Genomic DNA, 25,216 nt, shown 5'->3' with positions numbered 1-25,216 from the left:
CCGAGTTGAGGCCGGCCTAGGAGAAGCTTTGGCAGGGGCAGAGACACAAACAGTGTTGGTGGGACCATGGAGGCAGTGGCTGCTGCTCCGAGTTGCCGGCTGCTTCTCATCGTGTTGCTGCTACCTGGGACAAAAGGTTTACTGCTGCTTGTTCAGAGAAGAATTGCCAGGACCAGCATGTTACAAGAAAGCATAGGCAAAGGTCAGTTTGGAAAAGGTTGGCAAGAGAAATGCTGGGGAGAAATTGCTGTGAAGATTTTCTCTTCTAGGAAAGAACTTTCATGGTCCCGAGAGACAGACATTTATCAGACTGTGATTGCTCCAAACCACAGAGGAGGCACAAAAAAAAAAAAAAAAAAAAAAAAAAAAAATCTAAAGGGAACCATGATCATGCCTAACAGTGACTTTGAAATCTTCAAAAGGATGATGGGACTCCACAATGATGATGCCACATGGACTATGGTAAAGCCATTAACACCATGGAAAGATCGACTTTGGACTACAAACTGCTCAGGACAATTTCGAGATGACTAGCTGATATAATCCAGCCTGACAGACTACCTGAACAAGGACTTGAAACAAGCCCTGCACTTTCTCATTATGCAGCGGTGGGACAAATGATACAGGACTTGACAATTAACCCCAAAATTTTCTTTTCAGGATCCTCTAAAGATGGAAGTAATTTTAAGAGGACGATGCCCACATCCCCAAAAGGTGTGGGATGGGAGGTTTTCGGTCGTTTAATGAGTTTTGGATATTGTCATTGTTTATGATGATTGGTTACAAGTTGTTAATTGTTAATGGTCAGGAAAAAAGCTGAACATGAAGATTATTAGATTCAGAGGTTTTGTTAAAAAAAGAAAAGGAAAAAGAGAAAATAGATATGAGGTAGATCACTGAATCTACCCTGAGAAAAAAGATAAAGAAATAATAAGATAAATGGGTAGATCACTGAATCTACTCTAAAAAGAAAAAGGAGAAGATATAAAAATGACAAAAGGTAGACTACTGAATCTATTATGAAAAGAAAAGATAGGATAAGTAATGAAGAAAATTTTGTCTGAGTTTATCAAATGTTACTGGACTGGACATTATAGATAATGGAGTTTTTCACCTGAATCTGTCAAATGTTAATGGACTAGACATCATTAATGTAATCTTGACTGTGTATATCGTATATCGTATATACTTATTGGATATGATTTTTCTTGTATTAGTTATAACCTTTTTTAAATTTTAGACAAAAACAGGGGAAATGTGGTGGGTATTGTGTTCCCTGAAATATTGTGTGTTCCCCAAAATAAACATATCTGGGGTCAGAGAACAGACAGCCACTAGAACAGAGCCAGAAATGGTGGCTAGAAAATGGGAAGAGTAAACCATAACAGAAGTTGGGCGGTGGTGGTACACACCTTTAATCCCAGCACTTGGGATGCAGAGCTAGCTGGATCTCTGAGTTCAAGGCCACTTTAGAAACAGCTAAGCATGGTGACCCAAGCCTTTAATCCCAGAAACATAACCTTTAACCCCAGGGAGTGGGGGCAGAAAGAGAAAGGTATATAAGGCGTGAGGGCCAGGAACTAAGGAAAAAAAAGCATGTAGTTAGTTTAAGCTTTGGAGCAACACAGTTCAGCTGAGATTCATTTGGATGAGGACTCAGAAGCTTCCAGCCTGAGGAAACAAGATCACCCGAGGAACTAGCAAGGTGAGATAGCTGTGGCTTGTTCTGCTTCTCTGATCTTCCAGCATTCACCCCAATACCCTGCCTCGGGTTTGATTTTATTAATAAGAATGCTTTAAGATTCCTGTTACAGTATAGACTTCAAGGTATGTTTCATTGAGCTGAAACCAGGCCTTAGGTAAAATATCCATAGCTTTTAACCCAAGGCCATAGCCTTTTGCTATGGCATCAAGATATAAATCTGTTCCAGTTGTTTTACAGATACCTGCAGGTTCCTGCACAGGTCCATTTCTCTCATCGTGGCAAGGGCTACTGGAGAAAGAAAGGTTTAAGCTTAATTTGCACAAGAAGCAAAAATTCGTACCTAGCATCCACCTGATCTTGGTGATTGTCTCAGTATGGATATTTACCTTAAGTCAGGAGACTAGCAGATGGTCTGAGTGCTTATCTATCTGCAGTCTGTCCTTGCGTGTTTGAGAAGTATCTCAGATAAAATGCTTTTCTTCAGAGATGGACTTGGCTGGATACTTGCTAATGGAGATAACTACAGAAAGGCACACAGGTGAGGGATGTTATCTAAAATACCCCAATAGTATATGCAAAGTTGTGTCCAGCAATTGATCAACTACATTGTTAGATGCTCTTGGGAAAAGAACCAAATGGGAAAGCTATAATAGCACATAAGAAATTTACTGCAGAATACAGCTAATATATTCAAAAGCCAGTATCACCAATATTCCTTGAGTTTTGGCTTTATTTCCTAGAAGGTATTAAATTTTGCCATTGTCAGCTGAATTCCTACTTTGTATTTCTGTGGATTGCAGCAAATTCTAATTGGTTTTAATAATAAAAACCCATAGTCAGATATCAGGTTAAAAGCTGAAAGATCAGAGAAATAAAGAAGCAAGCCGTAGCCACTAGAAAGATTTCTTTCCTCTAGGAATCCTCAGACTGAAAGGGGCCAAGTTTCTGTCTCCACTCCACCTTATCACTTCCTCTCTCTGCCCACCAATATCACTTCCTGTTTCCTCAGGAAACACACGTGCTGGGGTTAAAGGCATATGCCTCCCAAGTACTAGAATCAAAGACATGAGATCCCAAGTGCTGGGATTAAAGGTGTGTGACACTACCACCTGACCTCTAGTGGCTAGCTCCATACTCTGATTCCAGACAAGCTTCATTTCTCATAGTACAGGTAATATATTACCACACAGGTTAGTTAGTTGTTTGCTGTGGGCAGATATATCTAAGCTATATTTCTTGTACTGAGTATCTACAACATCCGGCTGCCCTCCATATTATCACCTACAGGGTCCTTCCATCTTGGAATCAAACAAAGAACTAGGACCAGAACTTTAAAGACCTCCATTCCACTTTCTGTTATGTATTTTACCCATTTATTCTCAGAATTCCATGGCAGTTGATTTTTTTTAAGATCATTAAAATAAACAGTATAGTTTCTAAGATTTGACATAGATATGAAACGATGTGAAGTTTTATTGTAAGAAAACCACCTTTAGTTGATTTAGGTGATTTCTGATAGAATGACTTGAGGAGCAAGAAAGCAACCAGCTTATCAAAAACTGCATTCTTTATCTCTTTCTGGGTCACATGGTATTTTAATTGATGCTTCCAGTAGAACGCGGTACTTAAAAGGTTAAGAGAAAGTGTAGACACAGCAGGGAGGGATTCAGGGTGCTTCCCACTTACACCCCAGGACAGTCTGAGCACAAGCACACACAGCAGCACAAGGCATTTCATTGATGAAATGAGCAGTGTCATTTTACTTTTGCTGAGTGAAATTCTGAAACTAGCGAAGTTACTTTGTAAGTACCGATCACTTGAACAAAGAGTACCACCAAGGACAGGTAAATATTGCCTTTAACTGATTAGTAAACAGTAAAAGACAGTTAGGAGCTCCCAGATGAGTACAAGGAGTCTTGTTCATCATTGTACCTCCTAAAGTTCTCATCACAGTACTCTATACAACTTGAAATTATTCATGGTTGTTTAATCAAATTGGTGAACCAAATAACATGCATTCATATGCAGGACATCTTAAATGGAAATCAGCCTTCCACAAACAGCTACTATCTTACACTAAGCAGTGTTTTATCAATTAAATTAGTTCTTTAACAACTTCATACATGCACATAATACATTCTGGTTACTCTCTACTATGCCCTTATCTCCCTCCAGTTACCCCCTTTCATCAATCATTTTCCCAGATTGATGGCCATGTGTCTTGTTTTATGACTAAATTAGTTTATTGAAAGTTTTGTAACCAATGGATTGGAACCATTCATTGGACCCTGATGGAGTACCAGTGGATACATGAGTAAAGACAATCCCAAGATGTATAATCAGAAAATAGTTCACCGTTGAGGAGTAGGGCCCCTTTAGTATCTCCTCCATCCATGCCAGGCTGTTAATGGGCATCACTTGGGTGTTTTTTCTCCTTAAGTTCTTTCTTGTTAATTTTGTTGTTTTGTTTGTTTGTGTTTTCCTTAAGCTCCTTGAATTTTAATGAAGTTTATAATTTTCTTATAAATTATGCATCCTGGGATTCATCCAGGAAATTCTTGTCGGCAAATATTTCTATAGGCCTGATAGGTTTGGGAGTGACATGCTGCCTTGATCTTTTATAACATGGGAATTTGTCATGAGATCCCAGCATGAGGACTTCTTTTGTCAGTTAAGTGTTATATGTGAGCACAGAAGATTGGGCAAGAAGGTCTGGAAGTCAGGTGTGGCTTATGTGGAATGACATCAGGCAGACACAGGGAGCAGGCCTAGTGTGCAGGAAATGGGTTCTTCAAACCACATATTTTCAAGGAATCTTAGTTCCTTTTCATGGGAAATGGTATTTAGAAAATAGAACATATTACCTAGGTCCACTCCTTGCTAGTGAAAGACTGCTGCTTTTCTTTTTTATCTTTGTATTGGTCAGATTTGGGGTATAACAGGTTAATTAATATTATAAAAACCTCACATCTGTACCGCTGTGTTAAGTTCCTCCTGTAATTATCAGATAAAATGATGAATTTTAAGTCAGCCCTTAAGCTGAAATATAAGCCCATATGGTAATGTCACTATTCTTTCCAAATCCCCATTTCAAATTCTCCTTTTAGTTGCTATGGAATCTTTCAATGTCATCAAATTATTTGCTTATTTTCTAAACCTATGCAAAGATAATGATTCTCAAATAATAATCCACACAACTATGAAATACAAATAATAAATTTCAAGGTCATTTGCAAATTTTTGTCTTTAATCTGAGAAATTAACGTCCAAATTAAACTTTCTCAACTGTCATTGCAATAGTTTTTTACCATGTTTTTCATAGTTGCATAGCATGCTGGTGAGAAGAAGTGCATGCATTTCTGTATGTATTTCATGTTAAGGGTTTAACTATTTTTCTATTGTAACATGTTTTACATATACAATACTAGCACACCTGCAAATCCAGAGGCTGTGTCTAATGTGAGCTGTGATATGTGATTCTCATCCACACGCTACAGATGATCCCTTACAGGACTTTCCCATGTACACTTGGTTTCAAAAATAAGATTTTATGAATAGCCACACATTGCTTGTTGTCCCTCAACTCCGATCAAATAGGACATTCTACATTTATCACTTCTCTTTCTATCTTCTTAGCATCACTGAAGTTCACTCTGTATCAATTTATAAATCTCAAGTTTATTCTATTTTCCATATAGCTGTTACTTTAATAAGTGGATAGAGTGTAGTTCCTTTTCCTTATTTATTATAATTTCTCAGACATAAGGAAATAAATCTATCATATCAGTCATATCAAAAATGACTGCTCCAAACCTTCAATTGCATATGAACTTTAATTTTGATATCTACCAAGAAAAATAAGTTTACTTCATTCATATGTTGTCATTGTCAGGCAAATTGGTTCATATTATATTCTAGGAGTGACAGTTCCTGCCTAAGAGGAAGAGTAGAATAGAGCAGACCAAGTATTCTGAATGCTAAAGAGAGATAATAAGATTTTAAAAAATAGAGTAGTAAATAGAATTTATCAAATATATGGTGTTTTTTATCTCAAATGATATGACAAATTAGAGTCAGAGAATAGAAGTCACAAAGAGGATGAAACCATCATAACACTGTCAATGGCAGAAAGGAGTGAAAAGAAGAAACAGCTGGGGAAGGAAGGATTGTACTTGAGCAAAGGGATCCAGGTAGTGGAGTCACCAGTCAGTCAATGTACTATATGAGTGTTAGGAAAGAGGCAGAAAACAGTGAGGATAACTGGAGGTCCCCCAGCAGGAAGAGGGAAAGAGGAGGACCCTGGGAGTTCCTTGTGTTAGGGAAGGGGAAGGCCTTTAAAGAGCCAGAGTTCAGAACATCCTCCCCCAGGTCAAACCTAACATTATGCCTGCTTTTCCTTCCTGGCCACACCCAGGGACCTGAGCAACAAGCCCAGCATTTTCTTCAACAGCCACAAGGTGCCCAGAGTGAGCCCCAACAGGAACACTAGGACATCCAGCAGGTTCTGCACATGCCATGGCTGTTGAAAGCCATGGGGCTTGAGATGTGCTCCTCCCCCTGTTTGTAGGATGTGGTCAATCCAGCCCACCAGACGCTGGGAAGGTGTCAGGGGGTGGGAGCGCCTGATGGCCCTGGCAGCCATTGCTGCAGACTTGTACCTATGGGCAGACACAGAGAAAATGTGTTACCAATGTGCTGTGCCAGTACTGGAGTCCTTATAACAGGAACATACAAACACACATATATACCACACAAACACACACACACACACACACACACACACACACACACACACATCATTTTCTATTACACACCCATAGGTCAGCTTCAAACAAAATTGTTGGCATACACTTGACACGGTCTACCTGAGTCACTACTAAAAGTTCAATAAAAAGATAAAAAGTAAAACCTTATACAGAAGGATCAAAATTAGCCCTGAAAGGGAAACTTTAAAAATGACTATGTCTGTAAGAATTACACCTGTGGTACTAAAGGTGTGCTTGAATTAAGTATATTTGAACACAGGTGACAGGATGTCTATCTGATTAAGTGATTAGGACATTGAAACCTGAGTATTTAGTCCTGTTTGGTTGTGAATCATTGTGCTAGATGGACTAGGAAAATGTGGATCACCTGTTTATGTATTTGTGAAAACTTCCTTTATATCAGGCCTGTCCTGGGCCCTAGGAACACAGTGGAAAATGATACTCACTGACTTCATGGTGCATGCTTTCTATGTGCTAGTGTGCAATAGACACAAATTGCTGAGGGCTGTGGGAGTATATAGCAGGTGACAACTAGTGTTTAACAAGTTGACCCAACAGACATATAACTCCCTAGTAGCAAGCCCCACTTGACAAAGTCCTGGAGTTACTATTATTGACCAGTTGCTCCTGTCTGTAATTTTTCTCATGTGCTACTGTATTTCTTTCCTAAAAACTATGGGTGTTTTCCTACTGCTTCTGTGTTTATCTCTAGAATATATTCCATCTATGGGCACACTTATAGTTGTGGATGGTCAGGAAGTTGAATTCTGCTTAAGCTGTATAATTCTGATGTATAGAAACAATACTAGGATATTTTACATTACTTGGACTGATAGAGGATTATCAGTCACAAAGATAGACTTTTACACAGAGTGCTAACTTTATATTCAGAACAGATTCAAAGCTGGCTGCTTGCCCCTAGAGACAAATACATGAAGTCATTTTTCCAGGTATTGTTTTGCTTATTCAAGGTCAGAGATGGAAGCAACTTTAGATGTAAATTCCTCAGTTATTGACATTCTGCACATAGTCCCAGACTCAGTAGATGCCACAGGCTCAATGGTTCACCCAACTGTTTACTTATCCCTCACCAACTTAGAGTTACGTGAGTGGGTCAATATGACATTACTAGCCTAACAGAAACTATGTGACTTACCTTGTGTTCTGAGAATGAGTAGGGCCCTGAAAAAGTAACTTATAATTTTCCAGAGTGTTAGTGAGTAAAGAGTGAATAAATGATGTAATAATATGTGAAAGAATTTAACAGAGTAAAGAGAAGAAATGTGTAGATATAACTGTGCCAAAGAGTCTCATAACTGTGGGGAGACAAGGAAAATGAAACTGAATAGAAAAGAGATATAGAAGAGAAATGTTTGTAAAAGAAAGATACGTATACATGTAAAAACAGATATAACTGTGTATAGAGATGTATGGCCATATACATGGAAAGACAGACATGTAGTTGTATGTATAGAATGTAGCAGTGTGGAGATATGTAGCAATGCAGAGACAGAAAGAGTCAGAGGCCATTTTAAAGATGATGTAAAAGGGAAAGTTTACATCAGAAAGTATGTGTGTTTTCTTATTTTACCAGAGAGATAAAAACTGATTTCTAAATACCCTCAGATAGAAAAAGTCTAGCCTTTGCTGCCATTGTGTATTTTCTTGCATTACCATGGAGGTGGTCTTGGAGCAGGCTCTCCATAAGGCCATTGATAAATAATGACACACATGGTAGAGATATTGCAAATATTTCAAAGTGTTAAAGAGAAAGTAGTGTATGATGAGTGAGCTCAAGGACAGAAAAAATAATAGCCAAAATCATGTTCTCCTAAGAGGATAACGTTGGAGAGATGATTCTGTGAGTTCAGCACCCTGAGGAAGGAAGGTCATTGATCAACTGGCTATACAGACCCTTTAGTGTTAGGCCTGCATTCATCCTAACCCCAACCCCAGAGAGCTGCATACCTCTTGTCTTCCATGACTTCTTTCAGTGTACGGGCAAATGTCTCTGCCTTGAGTGTCTCTAGCTGAACAGAAACACCAATTTTCTTTGCTTCTATTCGGACCATGTTTTCAGCCTGGTCTCCAAAAAAGGGAATCCCCACCATGGGTACTCCATGCTGGATGGCCTCCATTATGCTATTCATTCCCCCATGGTTGACAAAAAGACGAATACTAGGATGAGCTGTTGCAAAAGAGAAAGATGGTCCAAAATTTTACTATGAAAGTTTCAGATAACAGCTAAAGCAGCAGACCCAAGAAATACTAATGTGCTAGAGAGAATGAATTTATTGACTTTACTTTTGAGATTTACAGTGTTCTAGGATATGATATCTAGCCTTCTGCCTGTTGCTCTATTTTGAAAGCAATCAAATATTTCTTCTGATCATAAAACAATCATCCAAACTATACCTCACACAAAATCTACCCATTTTCCCTGGAAAACAAGTTTTTTCCCAATTGCCTGTGATTTTACTTGACAGATCTATGGGGAAATTTTTCCAACTTCTTTTAATCACAATCTTTGGTACAAAACTCTGATTCAGCCATTGAATGTAGAAATGATGGGTCTTCAAAAAGTCACACAGACACAAATAATTTGAGGGTAGGTGGCTTTAGGGAATTTTCTGATACTCAAGAAATCAGTATCTCCATATCATACTGTGAGTTTACTCAGGTTGGCACTTAAAGAGCTTCCTACATCCTCAACCCTCAACATCTATGTTGTGTCTGAGTTCTCAGCCCTTGCCGACAACCAAGGTATGTCTACAGTCTTACATTCATATGTGTGTCTTTGAAAATACTGAAGAGTTCACACATCATTATGACAATAGTGGCAACAAATAGTGCCAACTACCTCAAGGAGTAGTTATAGCTCACAGTAGTTATAGTCAAGATTGTGTCGGAGTGATCAATGTTAAATTCTCTTACGTCAAGGCTACATATCTATTGAGGGAATTGAGATCTCTCTGAGTTGGAAAGGATAAGGAAGTTGTTGATATGGCTACTCTAGAGCTCAATCTGATTCCCCCAAGAACTTTAGCTTCTTTTGCCTGCCTGCTGGAGTTATAGCTTTACCTATCAGCAGAATTTTCTTCTGCAAGTTCAAGCACTCAGACATCAGTTATCTATTAAGTTCCAAAGCCATTAATGGAAATAAAGCAAGAAGTCCTGGAGATGCTTACCCAGAAGGTCAGTCTGGGGAAGCCAATCCATGATTTTGACATTTGGAGCCATTCTGACATCTTTGGGCCAATGAGCATTCTTACATGTCCACAGCACCCCTTGCGGGAGGTGAGCAAAGGCACTGTTCATCTCCTTAATAAGTTCCTTTGTCTGTAACAGGGTTGCTACGGAGCCCAGTGCCACAAGGACAAAACCTGAGTCTTCAAACTTAATGATAAAATCCTCTAAGTCCTAGAAGAAACATAGAAAGAAGGCAAAAGAAATGGTTTGTAAAAGCTAAAGCAGCTATGACACAAAATAGGTCTAGAATTGAGTAAACCCAGGCTTTAGTTGCTTGTGTTCTATATGATAAATCTCCTTTCATAGCCCCTGTACAGTTGTATCTGGGGTAGTTACTACATTGATAGCAGCCAACTCTTCACCATTGAGCTCTTCCAAGAAAATACATATACAAGATTTTATTGGAATAACTGATTTCTGTTGCCTAAAATATAAGCTCCAGAGTAAACTAATTTTTAAGGACAATTTTTTGTTTAGTAACTTGAGGTCCATCCTAACTATTTTTTACATCATTCATATTATTTTCTATTCATGCTAGAAATATAGTATACAATATTTCTTTACTTGCTGTGTTGTATAATGTCTTCTCCTCTGGTGGTGTTTTCTAGCTTTGGTTACAGAGTAATGATAGATTCATATAATGGGTTCAGAAGTCTCCTTTCCTGTGGAACCACTACAAATACTTATAAAGGACCTGGCATTCATTCTTAAGTGTTTCACTTTATTCACCAATTAATCCATGATATATCAGACTTCCTTAAAGAAATATTTTATTATTGTTCAGTCTAATGTAATCCAAAAGTTTAGTATTTCCTGTTTTTTCTTGTATCAATTTTGTTAACAGACATGCATAGGAATATGTTCACTCATGTAGATCACCTAAGTTGATGATACATCATGTTTGTAGAAATATCTTATAATATATATTGTTTTAAATAATAGTGGATAATTTTTCACTATTAGAAGTTATGACATTGCAGGAGTAGATGTAGCCTTGTTGAAGGAAGTGTGTCACTGTGGAGGTGTGCTTTGAGGTCTCCTATGCTCAAGCTATGCCTGGTGTCCTACTTCACTTCCTGTTGTCTGTGGATAAAGATGTAGAACTCTCAGCACCTTCTATAGCATCAGGCCTGCCTACATGTCATTATGTTCCTGCAATGATGATAATGGACTAAGTCTTTGAAACTGTAAGCCAACCAAATTGATTGTTTTCCATTATAATAGTTGCTGTGGTTATGGAGTCACCTCTTAGCAATTGAAACTCTAACTAAGATACCACCTAAGCAGTACAGGCCTCTGAGTCAAAGATAAACTGAGGGCTAAGGTTTTACTCACTTGAGGTATTGATCTAATAGGTTTGTCCATTAAGCCTCCCACATAGACTGTGTTTGGAAGCAGGGAATGAGCAAATTCAAAGGCCAAGTCAGAGTTAACAAACCACAGCTCTGCTTTCAGTAGAAGGTCAGATAAAACTTGGCCGAGAGCCTTCTCCAAAATGCTCCTGGATAGTGCAGTCATAATGAGAAAATATTTCTCTTTGCTTCATGGATAAATCAAAGAACATCAGGAAGTTCTTCACTCTGGCCCAGAAGTCCATTTGGTCAGTTAACCTGGAACCGTATATTGGAACATAAGACAAGTCTCTTGGTAGCCTAAAGTCCATAGAGGTAGATTGCATGGGATGGAAGACCACAAATTGTTTCCCAAGCTTCTCAGCAAGCAGTAAAGAACAAAGATCTAATGAATTAAGAAGTACTAAGTCAAAATTCTCATTCCTTAAAGAGTCCATGATGTCCTTTCTGCTTAGTAAGTGACTGCATAAGTCCGCAAAGGTTTCATAAAGCTTTACAATGGTGTGATGTTTGAATCTGGAAAAAAAAAGATATATTTTGAGGAGCTTTTTCATGCTATTTGGAAGACTGTTACACTCAGTGGAAGTATTGCATAACTAGACAAACACAAGTTTATAATCCAACACTCTGGAACTAGAGACAGGAGGATCTGGAGTTCACAGCTAATCTTACACATTTGACTTGAGGCCAGAAGGCTGGGCTAAATAACACCCTCACTCACTTAGAAGAAACTGATATTTGTATGGGAAGAGGCCATGTAGCCTGAATTGTTTTTTCTTTTCTTCTGTTTAATGTTATACAAATCATTATGTTATAGTGTTAATTTAATAAACCATGTTGCTTTTCATAAAATAAAGTATGTCTTTTAAATTAAAAACAAAATAGTCCCATAAAAATTCATTTTCCAGTCCTGCTTCCTACAGGGAGATATTTCTTTACTTCTTAATAAGCTTTACATGTCAGAGAGAGAGAGAGAGAGAGAGGGAGAGAGAGAGAGAGAGAGAGATCCCAGGTGACAATACTGCACCACCATTCCACCTGAATTACAGCTGTTGAACAAAACTTTCAGCTTTAGTCATTCTGATGTAGATATAGCTCTGCTTCCCAAACTATTTCAGTATCCATCACATTTCCTCTAAGGATCTATTCCCATTCATCATCAATGTAAGTTTGATTTCTTCTGTCTTGGAAGCCCTCACTGATTACAGTAGATCTCTGAGAACCAGTCTCCATGAGCAGGTTTACTTTTTTCACAGATTATATAATGAGTTTGGGGGTGACAATATTTATTCCCTGCCGATCTGTGTAAATGGCACAATTACAGCTTCTATAATCATCAATAACAAAGTCATTTCTTTTAATCCTGTGTATCTTGGCTTGAATGTTTCACCCAACAAAGAACTTTCCATTGATAATATTGACACTAGGCTGAACATTTTTCAACTTTCTGCCTTGAACCTAAGCAATTTAAAACAGCAAAATATTTCTATGTAAAACCTAAACTTAAATGTGTGTGTGTGTGTGTGTGTGTGTGTGTGTGTGTGTGTGTGTGTGCATTTTCCTATTTAGGTGTTAAAATTAGAAAGGAGGCCATGAGACCACTAAAATGTAAAAGTCATCAAAAGAGATGGATGTGTCACGGAATAGCGCTATAGAGGAAGGGGGCAGCCTAGAACAAAAGATACTGACACGTATGTTTTCTAAAAAGTACATTGTAGATGAACGGTCTTATTAAATAAGAAACACAGAGCCAAATACAGAGTTAAAAGCCAAGAGGTCAGAGCAATAGCTTAAAACCTCCTTACCCTTCCTGCTGCTGCTGTCCTTCCCTCAGCAAGAGCTCTACTTCCTATGTGTCTGTCTTTTTTACAGACTTTCTGTTCTGCCTTCTCATTGGTTGTAAATGCAAGCACATGACCTCCTCGTCACTGCCTGTCTGTACAGACCTCCAGGTTTTGTATGGTTGGTATTGAGATTAAAGGTGTGTGTCTCCATGCTGGCTGTATCCTTGAACACACAGAGATCTGCCTGTCATTTGATCTGGATTAAAGGTGTATATGCCACCACTGCCTGGCTTCTGCTATGGCTTGCTATTAGCTCTGATCCCCAGGCTGCTTTATTTATTAACATACAAATAAAATCACATTTCAGTATAAATAAATTATAACCATAGTACATAGCAAAACCTATTACTTTATATACTAACTTAACTTGATAATGGGAAGAAGTGTGAGTGGAAGCTTATGGTTAGAATTTACAACTCCTACTGCTCAAACTGACACTGAAAACTATCCTCAACTTCAGTCATCCAACTGATGACTCTTGTCTACAGCACTTTTCCAGGGACTCTTTCACATCAACGCTTAGCAGATAAGCAACCTGGTAAGATGCACAAGTGCACCATGTCATCCTACAGCAAAAAGATCCACAAGACGAGGGCCCAGAGGCATGCTTATCTTCACTCACTTTTCACTCAACTTCAAGTCACAACAGCTTGGCTTGTCTTCAAGAGTTTGTGTGTCAGAGTGTTGGTACTCAATATGGACAATAAGAGGACACCTTAGTAGAAGACTGTTAGAAGGCCTTACCCTATAGATTGTTAAAATAGCCCTTGTTAGATTCTGATTTCACCCCTGTGAGAGATGTTAACCTATTCTCATTCTTCTCTTGACCCTTCAAGTCACACATGCTTTAGCAATTATGATGCCATCTATCATGATGTCTTCAATCAACCTGACTGATATTATTGCCATGACCTTGCACTTCCACAAACTGTGACCTGATAAGCCTCTTTTCACTATAAACTTCCCCAAAGCTAGTTGGTCTGTTATAATACTAGAATGTAGGTCAATACAAGCCATAATTATCTAAATTTATCACCTACAATGCATTTTTTAAAATACTTTATGTAACATTGCCAAATAAATGTGGTAAATTTAAGACTGGTTTCTTTAATATAGAGTAATAATTTAATTTAATTTAATTCCTTTAAAGTAATTCAATTGTAAAAATTCTCAAGAAGTTTCTATTCTCAGCAACTTCACTGGTTTCACTTGTAATTTAAACCACTGCTCAAGAGTTCAAGTGCCAGGCGTTGGTGGTGCATGCCTTTAATCTCAGAACTCAGGAGGCAGAGGCAGGCCAATCTCTGTGAGTTTGAGGACAGCCTGGTCTAGACAGGAAGATCCAGGACAGGCACCAAAACTACACAGAGAAACACTGTCTAGAAAAAAAAAGAGTTCAAGCTTGGAATGAAAACATTGTGTGTGTGTGTGTGTGTGTGTGTGTGTGTGTGTGTGTGTGTGTGTAAATATATATAGACATATATATGTAAAAAAATGTATATAAATAACATCCCAATTAGATTAAGGTACATTTTCACTTCTTTTTTTATTATTATTATATTTGTGTTTTAATTTTACACATCAGCCATGGGTTCCCCTGTCCTCCCCCCTCCTGCCCACACATAACAATCCCCACATCCCCTCCCCTCCATTCCCATCTCCTCCAGTGCCAAGACTCCCCTGGGGATTCATTTAAACCTGGTGGATTCAGTACAGGCAGGTCCAGTCCCCTCCTTCCAGGCTGAGCAAAGTGTCCCTGTGTAAGCCCAAGGTTCCAGACAGCCAGCTCATGCACTAAGGAGAGGTCCCGGTCCCAAAGCCTGGATGCCTCCCAAACAGTTCAAGCTATTCAATTGTTTCACTTATCCAGAGGGCCTGATCCAGCTGGGGGCTCCACAGCCTATGGTTCATAATTCATGTGCTTCCATTTGTTTGGCTATTTGTCCCTGTAATTTTTCCAATCTTGGGCTCAATAATTCACACTCTTACAGTCCCTCCTCTTTCTCGACAATTGGACACCTGGAGCTCTACCTGGGGCCTGGCTGAGGATCTCTGCACCCACTTCCATCAGTTATTGGATGAGAGTTCCAGCATGACTGTTAGGGTGTTTGGCCATCTGATCACCAGACTAGGTCAGATCAGGCTTTCTCTCGACCATTGCCAGCAGTCTACAGAGGATGTATCATTATGGATTTCTGGGGACCTCTTGAGCACTCTGCCTATTCCTGTTCTCATGTGGTCTTCATTTATCATGGTCTGTTATTCCTTGGACTCCCTTTCTGTTCTTGATCCACCTGGGATCTCCTGCTCCCCTAAGCTCTCTTTTCCTTGAGCCGTGCCCTTCATTACTCCCACTGTTGTCCAGGTTGTTCATGTAGATCTAATCCATTTCTCTGTCATTTCTCTGTGTCTTTCCTAGGGTCCCATTTTCTAGGTAGCCTCCCTGGAGTTGTGTAGCAGTCTAGTCATCTTTGTTTTTCATCTAGTATCCTCCTATGAGTGAGTACATACCATGTTTGTCCTTCTGAGTCTGGGTTAGCTCACTCAGGATGATTTTTTTTCTAGATCCATCCATTTGCCTGAAAACCTCATGATGTCGTTGTTTTTCTCTGCTGAGTAGTACTCCATTGTGTATATGTACCATATTTTCTCTTCTTTTAAATATATGGACAAAAGATATGTGGTCTTTAAGCTTCTGTGAGTGAGAAATCTTTCCAAAAAGAATCTTTATGCTGTGAGCACCACTTTGAATGCTAAGTAGAATTTTCAAGGACAGGGTCAAGAGTGAGACCAATGATATTAAATAAGGGACACATCTGTACTTGTCATCCATGTAGAAGATAAAGGAGATTCAGCACATCCCAGTTAAGGACTAAAAGCCTTGGGCTCATCTGTATCACCTGGACACTGAAAATTTTTAAACTAACCTCTGTTAAGTCAATTTTATACTAGTTGTTAAGTTGATGATAACCAAGCTACAATTCATAGAACCACAGAGGTTAGGTGTAGAGTAAGGGACCAGTGAGCACAGGGAGATCTCATTAAGAAAGGAAAATAGAATATATAGCTATTGATGGAAGAGGGGGTCTGGCATGGGGGTATCTAATGGAGAGGGAGGAGAGTGATAAGGGAGGGAATACAGGGAAACATAGATAAAATAAATGGCCATTTTAGGAGTAGTATGGAAACCTATCACAATAGACACTTGCTAAAATATATACATATGTGAAGGTGATCTCAGTAAAATTGCCAAATGATGTGCAAGACAGAGTCCCAACTGGCCATCTCTTGCCATCAAATTAGCTTCTAGTACCATAATTGGGTCACATCTAATTTAGATATTGGACAAAGGGGTCCCATGGAGATCCCCCTAACAACCCAAGCAGTTGCCAAAACTGTAGGTTCCTCTCCACAAACTGACAGAAAGGCTCTATTGCTGAAGTCAACACCTATGCAGAAGGTTGATCATGGAGAAATTTAGCTGCTGCCTATAGAGAGCCTGGGTTTTAGAGTCTTTGGTACAGAAACATACTCTTTACAATACCAAAGGAGATATGTAACACCAATCCAGCCACAAATCCACTGATCTACAATGTTGTCCTGCCCACAAGATATGCTAGGGCAATGGGGGCACAAAGCTCTTGGAAGTAACCAATTAATAACTGATTTGACTTTATGTGGGATGCCAGCTCCCACCTTTTTAAAGAGTTCCTATGAGGAGGAGAGAGGGATAAGAAACTTTTAGATAGAAAGATAATGGGAGAGGAGAAAGACAGAAACATAGCATAGCTTCAAGAGGACCTAGATCAAAACCCAAAGGCCCCTTCTGTCTCTTCAAAAGGGCTTTTTATAACAATGAAAAGTGTGGAGAAAAAGACCTCCCCCTTACTAGATTAAAGCATACTGCTCAGCCAAGTATAGACCCTGCCAAACGCCTGGTAACCATGCTTGTGGTGAAATCATTTCCTTATGCATCCCTGCTGGGTAAAGCAAGCTCAAATTCTCAGACCCTGAGTAAGTTCTCTCTAGAAAACCACCGTGGGTCTCTACAGCTCCCCCGTATTGATATGTTAAAGGGTACCACAGACCCCTAAGATAGGCTGTGTCTGTCTTAGGTTGTCCTTCTTTAATCAGCCTTACCCATCCTGGAGATACACTTTCCTGTCAAGTGTATTCTGTCTTATGTTGGCAGCTAGCAAGAAGAACATTACCCATCCCTGACTATCAGCCTGTGGCAAGAGGAAGTACAGAGTTAACTCAGCTCTGACTTACATCCCTGCTAAGAGCTTCCATGTAGTTGAAAAAACCACAACAATCCCTAGGGTTGCTACACCCTCCAGTAAAGAATTAGAGGAAGAATAAAATGAAATATCTGTTTTGAATGAGTCTAAGATGTCTATAGCAGCCTTAGCTGTACCAAGCCCCTTATTAAATCAATAAACTCTTTATGCAAATGCATCAAATAAATCAATAAACTGATGCAACTGCATCAAACTTAAAGACTCCATTAGCCTCACCAAAACATAGTTCATTAATATCAACAGATTAACATAATTCTAGTATGAATATTACTATATATTTAAAACTAGCATGAATAGTAATATACATATTTATAATTCTTACAAACTTACATTCAAAAGCAAATTCTCTATAAGACTACTTTACAAACTTTAGCAAACATTCAAAAGCGATCTCTTAACAGAACTATTTACATTTTCTTCCAACAAGACAGAGAGTACATGAATCATGAGTCACCACAGTTAAAATTGTAAGTGAACTCAAAACTGCTTCATTTCCGAAGTTTGCAAAAGCTCAGAAAAGTCAGTTCTTATAACAGTCTTATAGTTCCCCTGAAAGTTTGAAATCAGAGCCAAATTCGTCAGCAGTTCTACAGTCTTTACATCCAGCTCCCTTGACACCAGGATTCAGTGAGTGCCACTGCCGGGGGACTGTAACACTCGGGACAATGCCACTCACCACCACCCCCAAGCCACCTTCCCAACTAGCCCCTCCCAGCCATTCTGGAACTGGTGAAAGTGTGCCCAGTGGCAATGGTTACCAGTCAGGGGGCAGTCCCTTTACCGAAATTCATTGCAGCTTCCCTGAATGTAGCAATTCAACTATGTTCAAACAAACATTGATGAAACTTCCCTGCCAGCTACAGAGGCACTTTCAGTTAGTTTTCCCTAGGAAAGTTACCCTAGGGTAAAGGTGGAAATGCCATACTGAGCTGCCTTTCTATTAATCTAGTAAGGCTCAGGAACTGTCTCTTAAAGGAACCATGAATTGATTTACTGCTAGCAATCAAAAGTTGTGTGGCTCTTGGCTACACTTCATTCCATCTTTTACAGTCTCAGTCCTTGAATACCAAATAGTGTTCTCAGCAGTTTGTGGGACCCCCTTAGTCTTCTGCTTTCCCCAGACTACAGGATAGAACCTCAATGTCAGGAACATTGATTCAACTATTCTCACTCTAACTCCTCTGGAGGAGCATCAGCAGCTATGGTGTCATCAAAGCTGACATTCCTCAGTTCCACACACCATTCGAAGCACTCAGGCAGCCATCAAGCTTCATTTGGTAACTGAGCGTACAATTCCCCTCTCTTAATTTTTTGAAGCTGCATCTTAAGATTGCCATGATCTTTCTTAATGATGCCTTGTCCTTGATAGACTTTCACTAGCTCAATGTTTCCCTCACTTGCATCTTAGACACAACCCAGGTTCCTTATTTGTCCTTAAGTGTTTTCCATACCCAAATAAACTTCCTGCTGTTTTGACAGCTCTCCCTTGACAGCTCTCACTTGCCATGAGCCCTAATTTCTAAAATGTCTCAAATCAACCTCACAAGCAGCATTAGTATTTAATGGTCTCCTGACAGGCAAGCTTTGGTTATCTGTTTCCAGTCTTCAGGAGATAAGGCTTCTAAACTTTCTAAGAAAGCTTGGGAAAAAGCAGAATTTTGGGCTATACTAGCAGCAAGCCATTTTTAACTCCTTTAGCTGTTTAAAGGAACTGGAACATGCACTCACATGATATTTCCTGGGCATCTTGCTTCTCAATTAAGGGGAACATTTGAAAGCCTTGCACCTCTTCCTTTCTGCTAGCTGCCTCCCATATACTGGCTTGAAGAGGAGATGCAGCACTAGCAGAAAGGGTTGGCCATGTTCCAGGAGGTTTTTGCACGAGGGCAATTATGGGCAACCTTTCTATTCTGATATATGACCCCCAGGTTTGTCAAATTATACCCCTACAGATGGAAAAAAAGACCTGGGAAGGAGAAACCTGAAGAGATTTCTGTTTTTAAGAAAAAGAAATTACGAAGTTTTTCAAGCCCGTTAGTTCCTCCCTTGTCTCGTCCCAATACTTTTGTTCCTTAAACTCATCTTCATGGCCAAGAAGCAACTGACCCTGATTCAATAATGTTGTAAATGTTTTCTCATCTAGTGGCAGTTCCAGTGGAGCAGAAGATTTTGCTCTGTTCATGTCCACCTCAGGGAAAATTCCTCCCTACTGCTCAGGGCTTAGATATAAGCTGTCCCAAATTTAATACCCACAGGCCAAAAGTGTCCACAAAAATGTTTCCAGCCCTCATAATATTTTTGCATTTTGACTCCAATTCTCCCCCAGGAGTCTTTATCTAGAGTCCCATAGTCAAATAACCAAGGACACAGTTCTACAAACTCCAAGAATCTCTGTACTTGTTGCAGTTCTACCTTAACCCCCCCCCTAGTTTTCAAGCTTCCTACAAGCAAATATGCAAACATCTGTTTACTATTTACCTGCCCCATGTTGTCTTTTCTTTCTCAGACTGATAAGTCCACAGTGGCTGCTTGCTCCTAGACACTGTTTTCAGATCCAGAACTAGGGAAATTCTACTCTTACCCTAAGTTTCTTCCTACACAATATTCCTATACCTAAGCCCTATGTTTTTTCTTAATTTAATAGATAAAAATTGAGAGAGAGAGAGCAGAAATTAAAACAAATTACCTGTCATAAGCTAAGAATTCTTCTGCAGTGAGTTGTATTCTTTTATCAATTTCCTTTTGCTGATCTTCAGGTAGGTGCCAGTTTATAACCTGGTATGATGTTTTCTCCTCTTTAAATTCTAAGAAAATACCAATGAAGTAAAATTTAAATATATCACAATATACTACACATTATGGTGATAAAGTAACTAATTTAGCTTCATGTTTGTGGAAATTAATTTTTTTATATTCAGTGGCTTTGTTCTTTTGATTCATTCAATTCTAAAATCTGGTAATATTTATTGAGACTTTAATTGAGACAATAATTCAAGAACTTTTATACCAGCTAAAGTAATGAAAAATTCTAGCAACAGCTTTCAGTTGAAGATTCAGCTATTATTTTTCACCTTACAAGTGAGAAATCCCAAAGAAAAACAGTCTAAAATGATTCACTAATTTTGACACTATAATGTCAAATGGGTTAGGGTTTATAGTTAAATACAAGTCAGTTTTATTGAAGTCCTTGCGTTTCATAGAAAAATTAAAATGAAATATGCAAAGTATTTGTCTGCTTTTTTGATGCTATTCATTTCATTTTGGGGGTTTGTTAGTTTGTTTGTTTTTTTGTTTGTTTGTTTGTTTGTTTTGTAGCAGGGATATGTTTAATAATCCCAATTGGCTTCCAATGCACAAACCTAATTCTTGACACTACCAAGCACATGGATTATGAGTATGTGCCATTACATAGAGTTTTTTTCTGCGTTTGTTTGTTTGTTTGTTTGTTTGATCAAATTCAAAGGTTCTACCTACAGTCAATATGCAAAATCACAAAAAAGAATGGAAGAAAGAAAGAAAGAAAGAGAGAGAGAAAGGAAGGAAGGAAGGAAGGAAGGAAGGAAGGAAGGAAGAAACAAAGAAAGGAAGGAGGGAAGAAAGAAACAAAGGAAGAAACAAAGAAAGTCCACCTGGCCTTAACTGGCCACTTTGGCTCTTATTATTATTATTCATGTGTATTGAACAGTCTGATTCCACTTTTGAAGTTTGACTCCTGACAATTCCAAGATATAGCTCTCATTTTACAGGAAAAAATTTCAACCCATCCTCTCTTGATATTGAGAAAATTTCAAGTTAGGAGAAGTAGGCGAAAAACAGAATCCTCACATGAGCCTTACTGGAGATTTTCAATAATTAATATTTGAAGAGAAACCAAAGGAATGAAACTTCCATTTTATTGTTCCTGGATCATGTGACTCAGCCAACCCTGTCTTAGATTCTCAGTCTCAGTCATGATTGTAGATTCTAGCACAAACTATGGCTGACTCTCCTCAGTGGAAGGACTCTCACCTGTGTGTCTGCAAGGCAGTGGTGCTCATAGTAAAGAGTTAGGATGACTGCCCTGTATGACATAATATCCATCTGAATGTTTATGCCCACACAACACAGGTAACAAACTTATGCCCTTTCTATCCCTACTGATTTCATGTCTATAGATTTAAAGCATGCTATTAAAAATATTGTATGAAAAATCACCCACAGTAACATTACAACACAATCAAGGGTCCACTTCAAACTTGATTTTAGCCTTAGACTTCTCAAAATTGCCATTCTCTTTTACAATGCTGGTTAGGTCTCCCTGGGAGAAGTTGTAAATATGAGAAGTTTAGAAAGACACCCACCATCACTGAGAGATATTAAGGAACAATCAAAAGAAGGAATTGGGTGTGTGTCAAGTATTGCATAAGAACATACACAAAGATTATTAGAGAAAACTACAAAGCGCTTTTATTACCTTTTGTATCTCAAAATTAGCATTAAAATCAGAGGAATTGCACCAGTAGAAACATTGATGGAATTAAGGCATATTAGAGCAAAAGTTACTCTACAGAAGGTTTCACTACATTTAAGAAGTGTCTTCTCTGCTCTTACAAAATCACCAAATGTAAAACTAGAGAAAAAAATGAATGATACATCTTCAGTGATACTAACATTCACAGTATTAAGTACAAACTAATTTCTTGAAACATCCTGGGCTCGGTTGTACATCTAACAAGCACTCAAGTAAAGTTCTTAGCACTTGGTCAGTTTGATAAAAATGTAGTTCTATGGATGCTCTCTAACGTAGAATATTTAACAATGCTCCCCAAAATGGAATGAAACTGAGCCTTCACTGAGTAGAATCTGTGGTTGATATATTGTGTACCCCAATAAACTTATCTGGGGGTCAAAGACAGAACAGCCACTATATTAAACATAGGTGTAGGCAGTGGTAGCACACGCCTTTATCCTAGCATTCTAGAGGCAGAAATCCATCTAGATCTCTGTGAGTTCAAAGCCACACTGGAAACAGCCAGGCATCGTGACACACACCTTTAACCCAAGGAATTGATGGCAGGAAGCAAAAAGGTATATAAGGCATGAGGACCAGGAACTAGAGCCCTTTTAAGCTTTGAGGCTTTTAGCAGCAGTCCAGCCAAGATTCCGTAGTAGATTTAGCAGTAGTTCAGTCCATTCAGGTGTGGATTCAGAAGCTTTAAGTTTGAGGAAACAAGATCAGCTGAGGACTTGGTGAAGTGAGATTGGTTGTGGCTTGTTCTGTTTCTCTGATCTTTCAGCATTCACCCCAATACCTGGCTCTGAGCTTTTTTATTAATAAAAACCATTTAGCCATTCATGTTACAAGAATCTATTAGAAAATATCTTTTTAAATAAGAGATGGTTTGTCCAACCAATCTCCATTTAAAAATCCAGTTTGAACTATTGTTATATCTATAAATAAAAGATGCCTGAAATATTATTACTACAATGCTGGCATTATAATAATAAGGGCAGGGGATTGTATGTGTTATAAAGGCACATTTGTGGTTTATTCTACAGGGTAAATATGCATTGTACTTTTCAGAAGTGTGTCAATACATACTCACTGTTGGTGTGCTTACCAATCAGAGGCAGTGATGCCTGGCAGAATGGAGCTAATAAATGAGGTGGACTAGTCTGATTCAATAGCCAGCTTTATTCAGAGCATCAGACAATTTATACTCTGAGGGTTAAGAGGAGTCACCTGAGTGAAGTGTACATGAGCAAGTTGCACATGGCAAAATATAAACAAGTAACAATAGCCACTTATAATGAATATTCCTGAGTAAACTCACTCCTATCTGCTACACCTGGGAGGAGCATGAAAATACATTCAAGATCAAGTCTATGCTTTAAAGAAACTAGGATCACAGGATTCTTGTCTTGTTTTCTTGGAAGTTACTCATAAGCACTCAGAATTCTCCTTGTAGGATTCCATTCTTGGACCATGTCCTGACACTGGTGTGTGTGCTGTTGCTGTTGTTTTTCTGACTCTACCTTAAACCTAGATGTCATCCACACTAAATGCTGAGTCCTTAATATTCCTATACAAACCTCAGCGGTTTGCGGTTTGAGAACCATTCCCCTACTACTATTATACATACAAAGAGTAGGGATAATAAAGGAAAACCAAATATCTGAGAGAAGATTCTCATAATCAAAGACTAAATTTCAGATAGACGTATTGCCTTTGTTCTTATTTTCTGTAGAAAAATAAACACTAAAGGTATAAGGAGGAAAAGATTAGGAAAGGTGCACTTTGTTCTGACTCTGGAAATGCCATCTCTCTGAATAAAAGCACACTGTAGACACTCCTTTGTCCTTAGATAATTAAAGTCCTAAATATGGCAGAATATGTCTGTTCAATACTACATTCAGCACACTTGACATAAGAATGTCTCAGAATGATCAACAATGGTGTGTGGTGTTGACTATGAGTGACATTCAAATAATGGAATAATTAATCAACTTTTGATATCCTAACAAGACATCTGATACTGGTTAATTTATATTTTTAATATTTTACTTAGATGGCTTAGCAGCTAAAAGTTTGTACTACTCTTGCAGAGGAACTATATGTAATCATACTTTTCTTTAGGCCACCAGCTCACAAATAATGCCATGGAGACTTATTAATTATGAAAGCTTGGCCTTAGTTTAGGCTTGTCCCATGAGCCATGAAACTTAAATTAACTCATTTATATGAGTCTATGTTCGTTCTATCACATGGCATTACTTCTCTTCCATCTTGCACCCCCTATTTCCTCTCTGGGTTTTCTGGGGTCTCCTGAGTGCCTAGATTCCTCCTCCGCTTTCTTTCTCTCACCTATATCTCCTGCCTAGCTGTTGGTTGTTCATCTTTTTAATTACATCCATCATAGCAATACAGTTTTACACAGTGTACAAATATTCCACAACACCCATGTTCAGTTCCCAGCATCCACATCAGGCAGCTCACATCTGTCTTTTAACTCCAGGTCCAGGTGATCCAATCACTTCTTTTGGCCTTTCTGGGCACTTGTACTAACATGCAGAAACATAATCACACACAAATATACATATAAAAAATAAAAATAAATATTAAAAAAAATTATTCACCTCATAGTTCTAAAAATTGACAATCCAAGATTGAATGGAGCTATGTGAATAGCCTTTAGTGGGTGCCTTTTCACTGCATCATAACACAGAAGGTGATGTGTGTAATAATGGTTATGAGAACCACATTACAAAAGAAAAGAAAAAGGACAGAGAAGGGAAGGTTCATTCTTTTATAAATACCCAGTTGAGAATTAATCCACCCCTAGAAGGACAATGTAATTCCTTCCAAAGTATGTACCTTGATAGCCAATCAGTTTTTACTAGACCTTATAGATCAATAATGTTCAATACTATTGGTTCTGGCACATAAAAGTTTGGGGTACATACTGCAATCATAATCAACCTATACCAGGAAGTAAAATACAGAAGTATGTTATAGGAGGACATGAGCACATAGTCTAATGAGATCTACAGAACACACACACACACACACACACACACACACACACACACACACACACTTACATACACACCACAATTTATCTCTAAATAAGACCAAATATGGAACTTTCATCAAGCAGTTCTATAAAAAACTATTATTTATTATTTAAAGTGATTTAAAAGTACCTGGGGTAAAAACCATTTCATTAAGCAAACTGGTCACATTATGGCCATGGTCTTGAAGAACTTGTGACAAACGGTTCATCACCATATAATGGCTTCCACCTAGAGATAAAACATAAGTTCAGTTTTGTGGAGACTAATGAAAAGATTTCTGATTATCTGAGATATCTGGCATAAATAAATTCAAAAATGTGTGTAAATACATAGAAAGATTCACAAGCCATAGAAGAAGCTAGCTCTTGCATGCCCTCAGTTATATTTTAGGTAATCTCCAAGACAAATACACATAGCTTTGGCCAATAGCAATCCTCCACTAAAG

The 25,216-nt window shown here is 38.5% G+C and overlaps 1 protein-coding gene across 1 annotated transcript; it reads right to left on the bottom strand.

The window, feature by feature from the left end:
• Positions 1-6,086: 6,086 nt before the first annotated feature.
• On the bottom strand, positions 6,087-25,000 carry LOC118596012 (UDP-glucuronosyltransferase 3A2-like; the record flags this gene model as incomplete). Its single annotated transcript, XM_036206696.1, is given in 7 exon segments — positions 6,087-6,363; positions 8,440-8,659; positions 9,660-9,891; positions 11,056-11,193; positions 11,195-11,588; positions 19,904-20,021; positions 24,901-25,000. Coding segments are annotated over 7 exon segments (1,479 nt in total), but the record flags the coding sequence as incomplete, so codon positions are not given.
• Between the last annotated feature and the right edge of the window lie 216 nt (positions 25,001-25,216).

Source organism: Onychomys torridus, chromosome 15, assembly GCF_903995425.1.
Source record: "Onychomys torridus chromosome 15, mOncTor1.1, whole genome shotgun sequence".
NCBI classification, from domain to species: domain Eukaryota; kingdom Metazoa; phylum Chordata; class Mammalia; order Rodentia; family Cricetidae; genus Onychomys; species Onychomys torridus.
The sequence above is the reverse complement of the archived record's forward strand: the minus strand, read 5'-3'. Positions and strand labels throughout refer to the sequence as shown.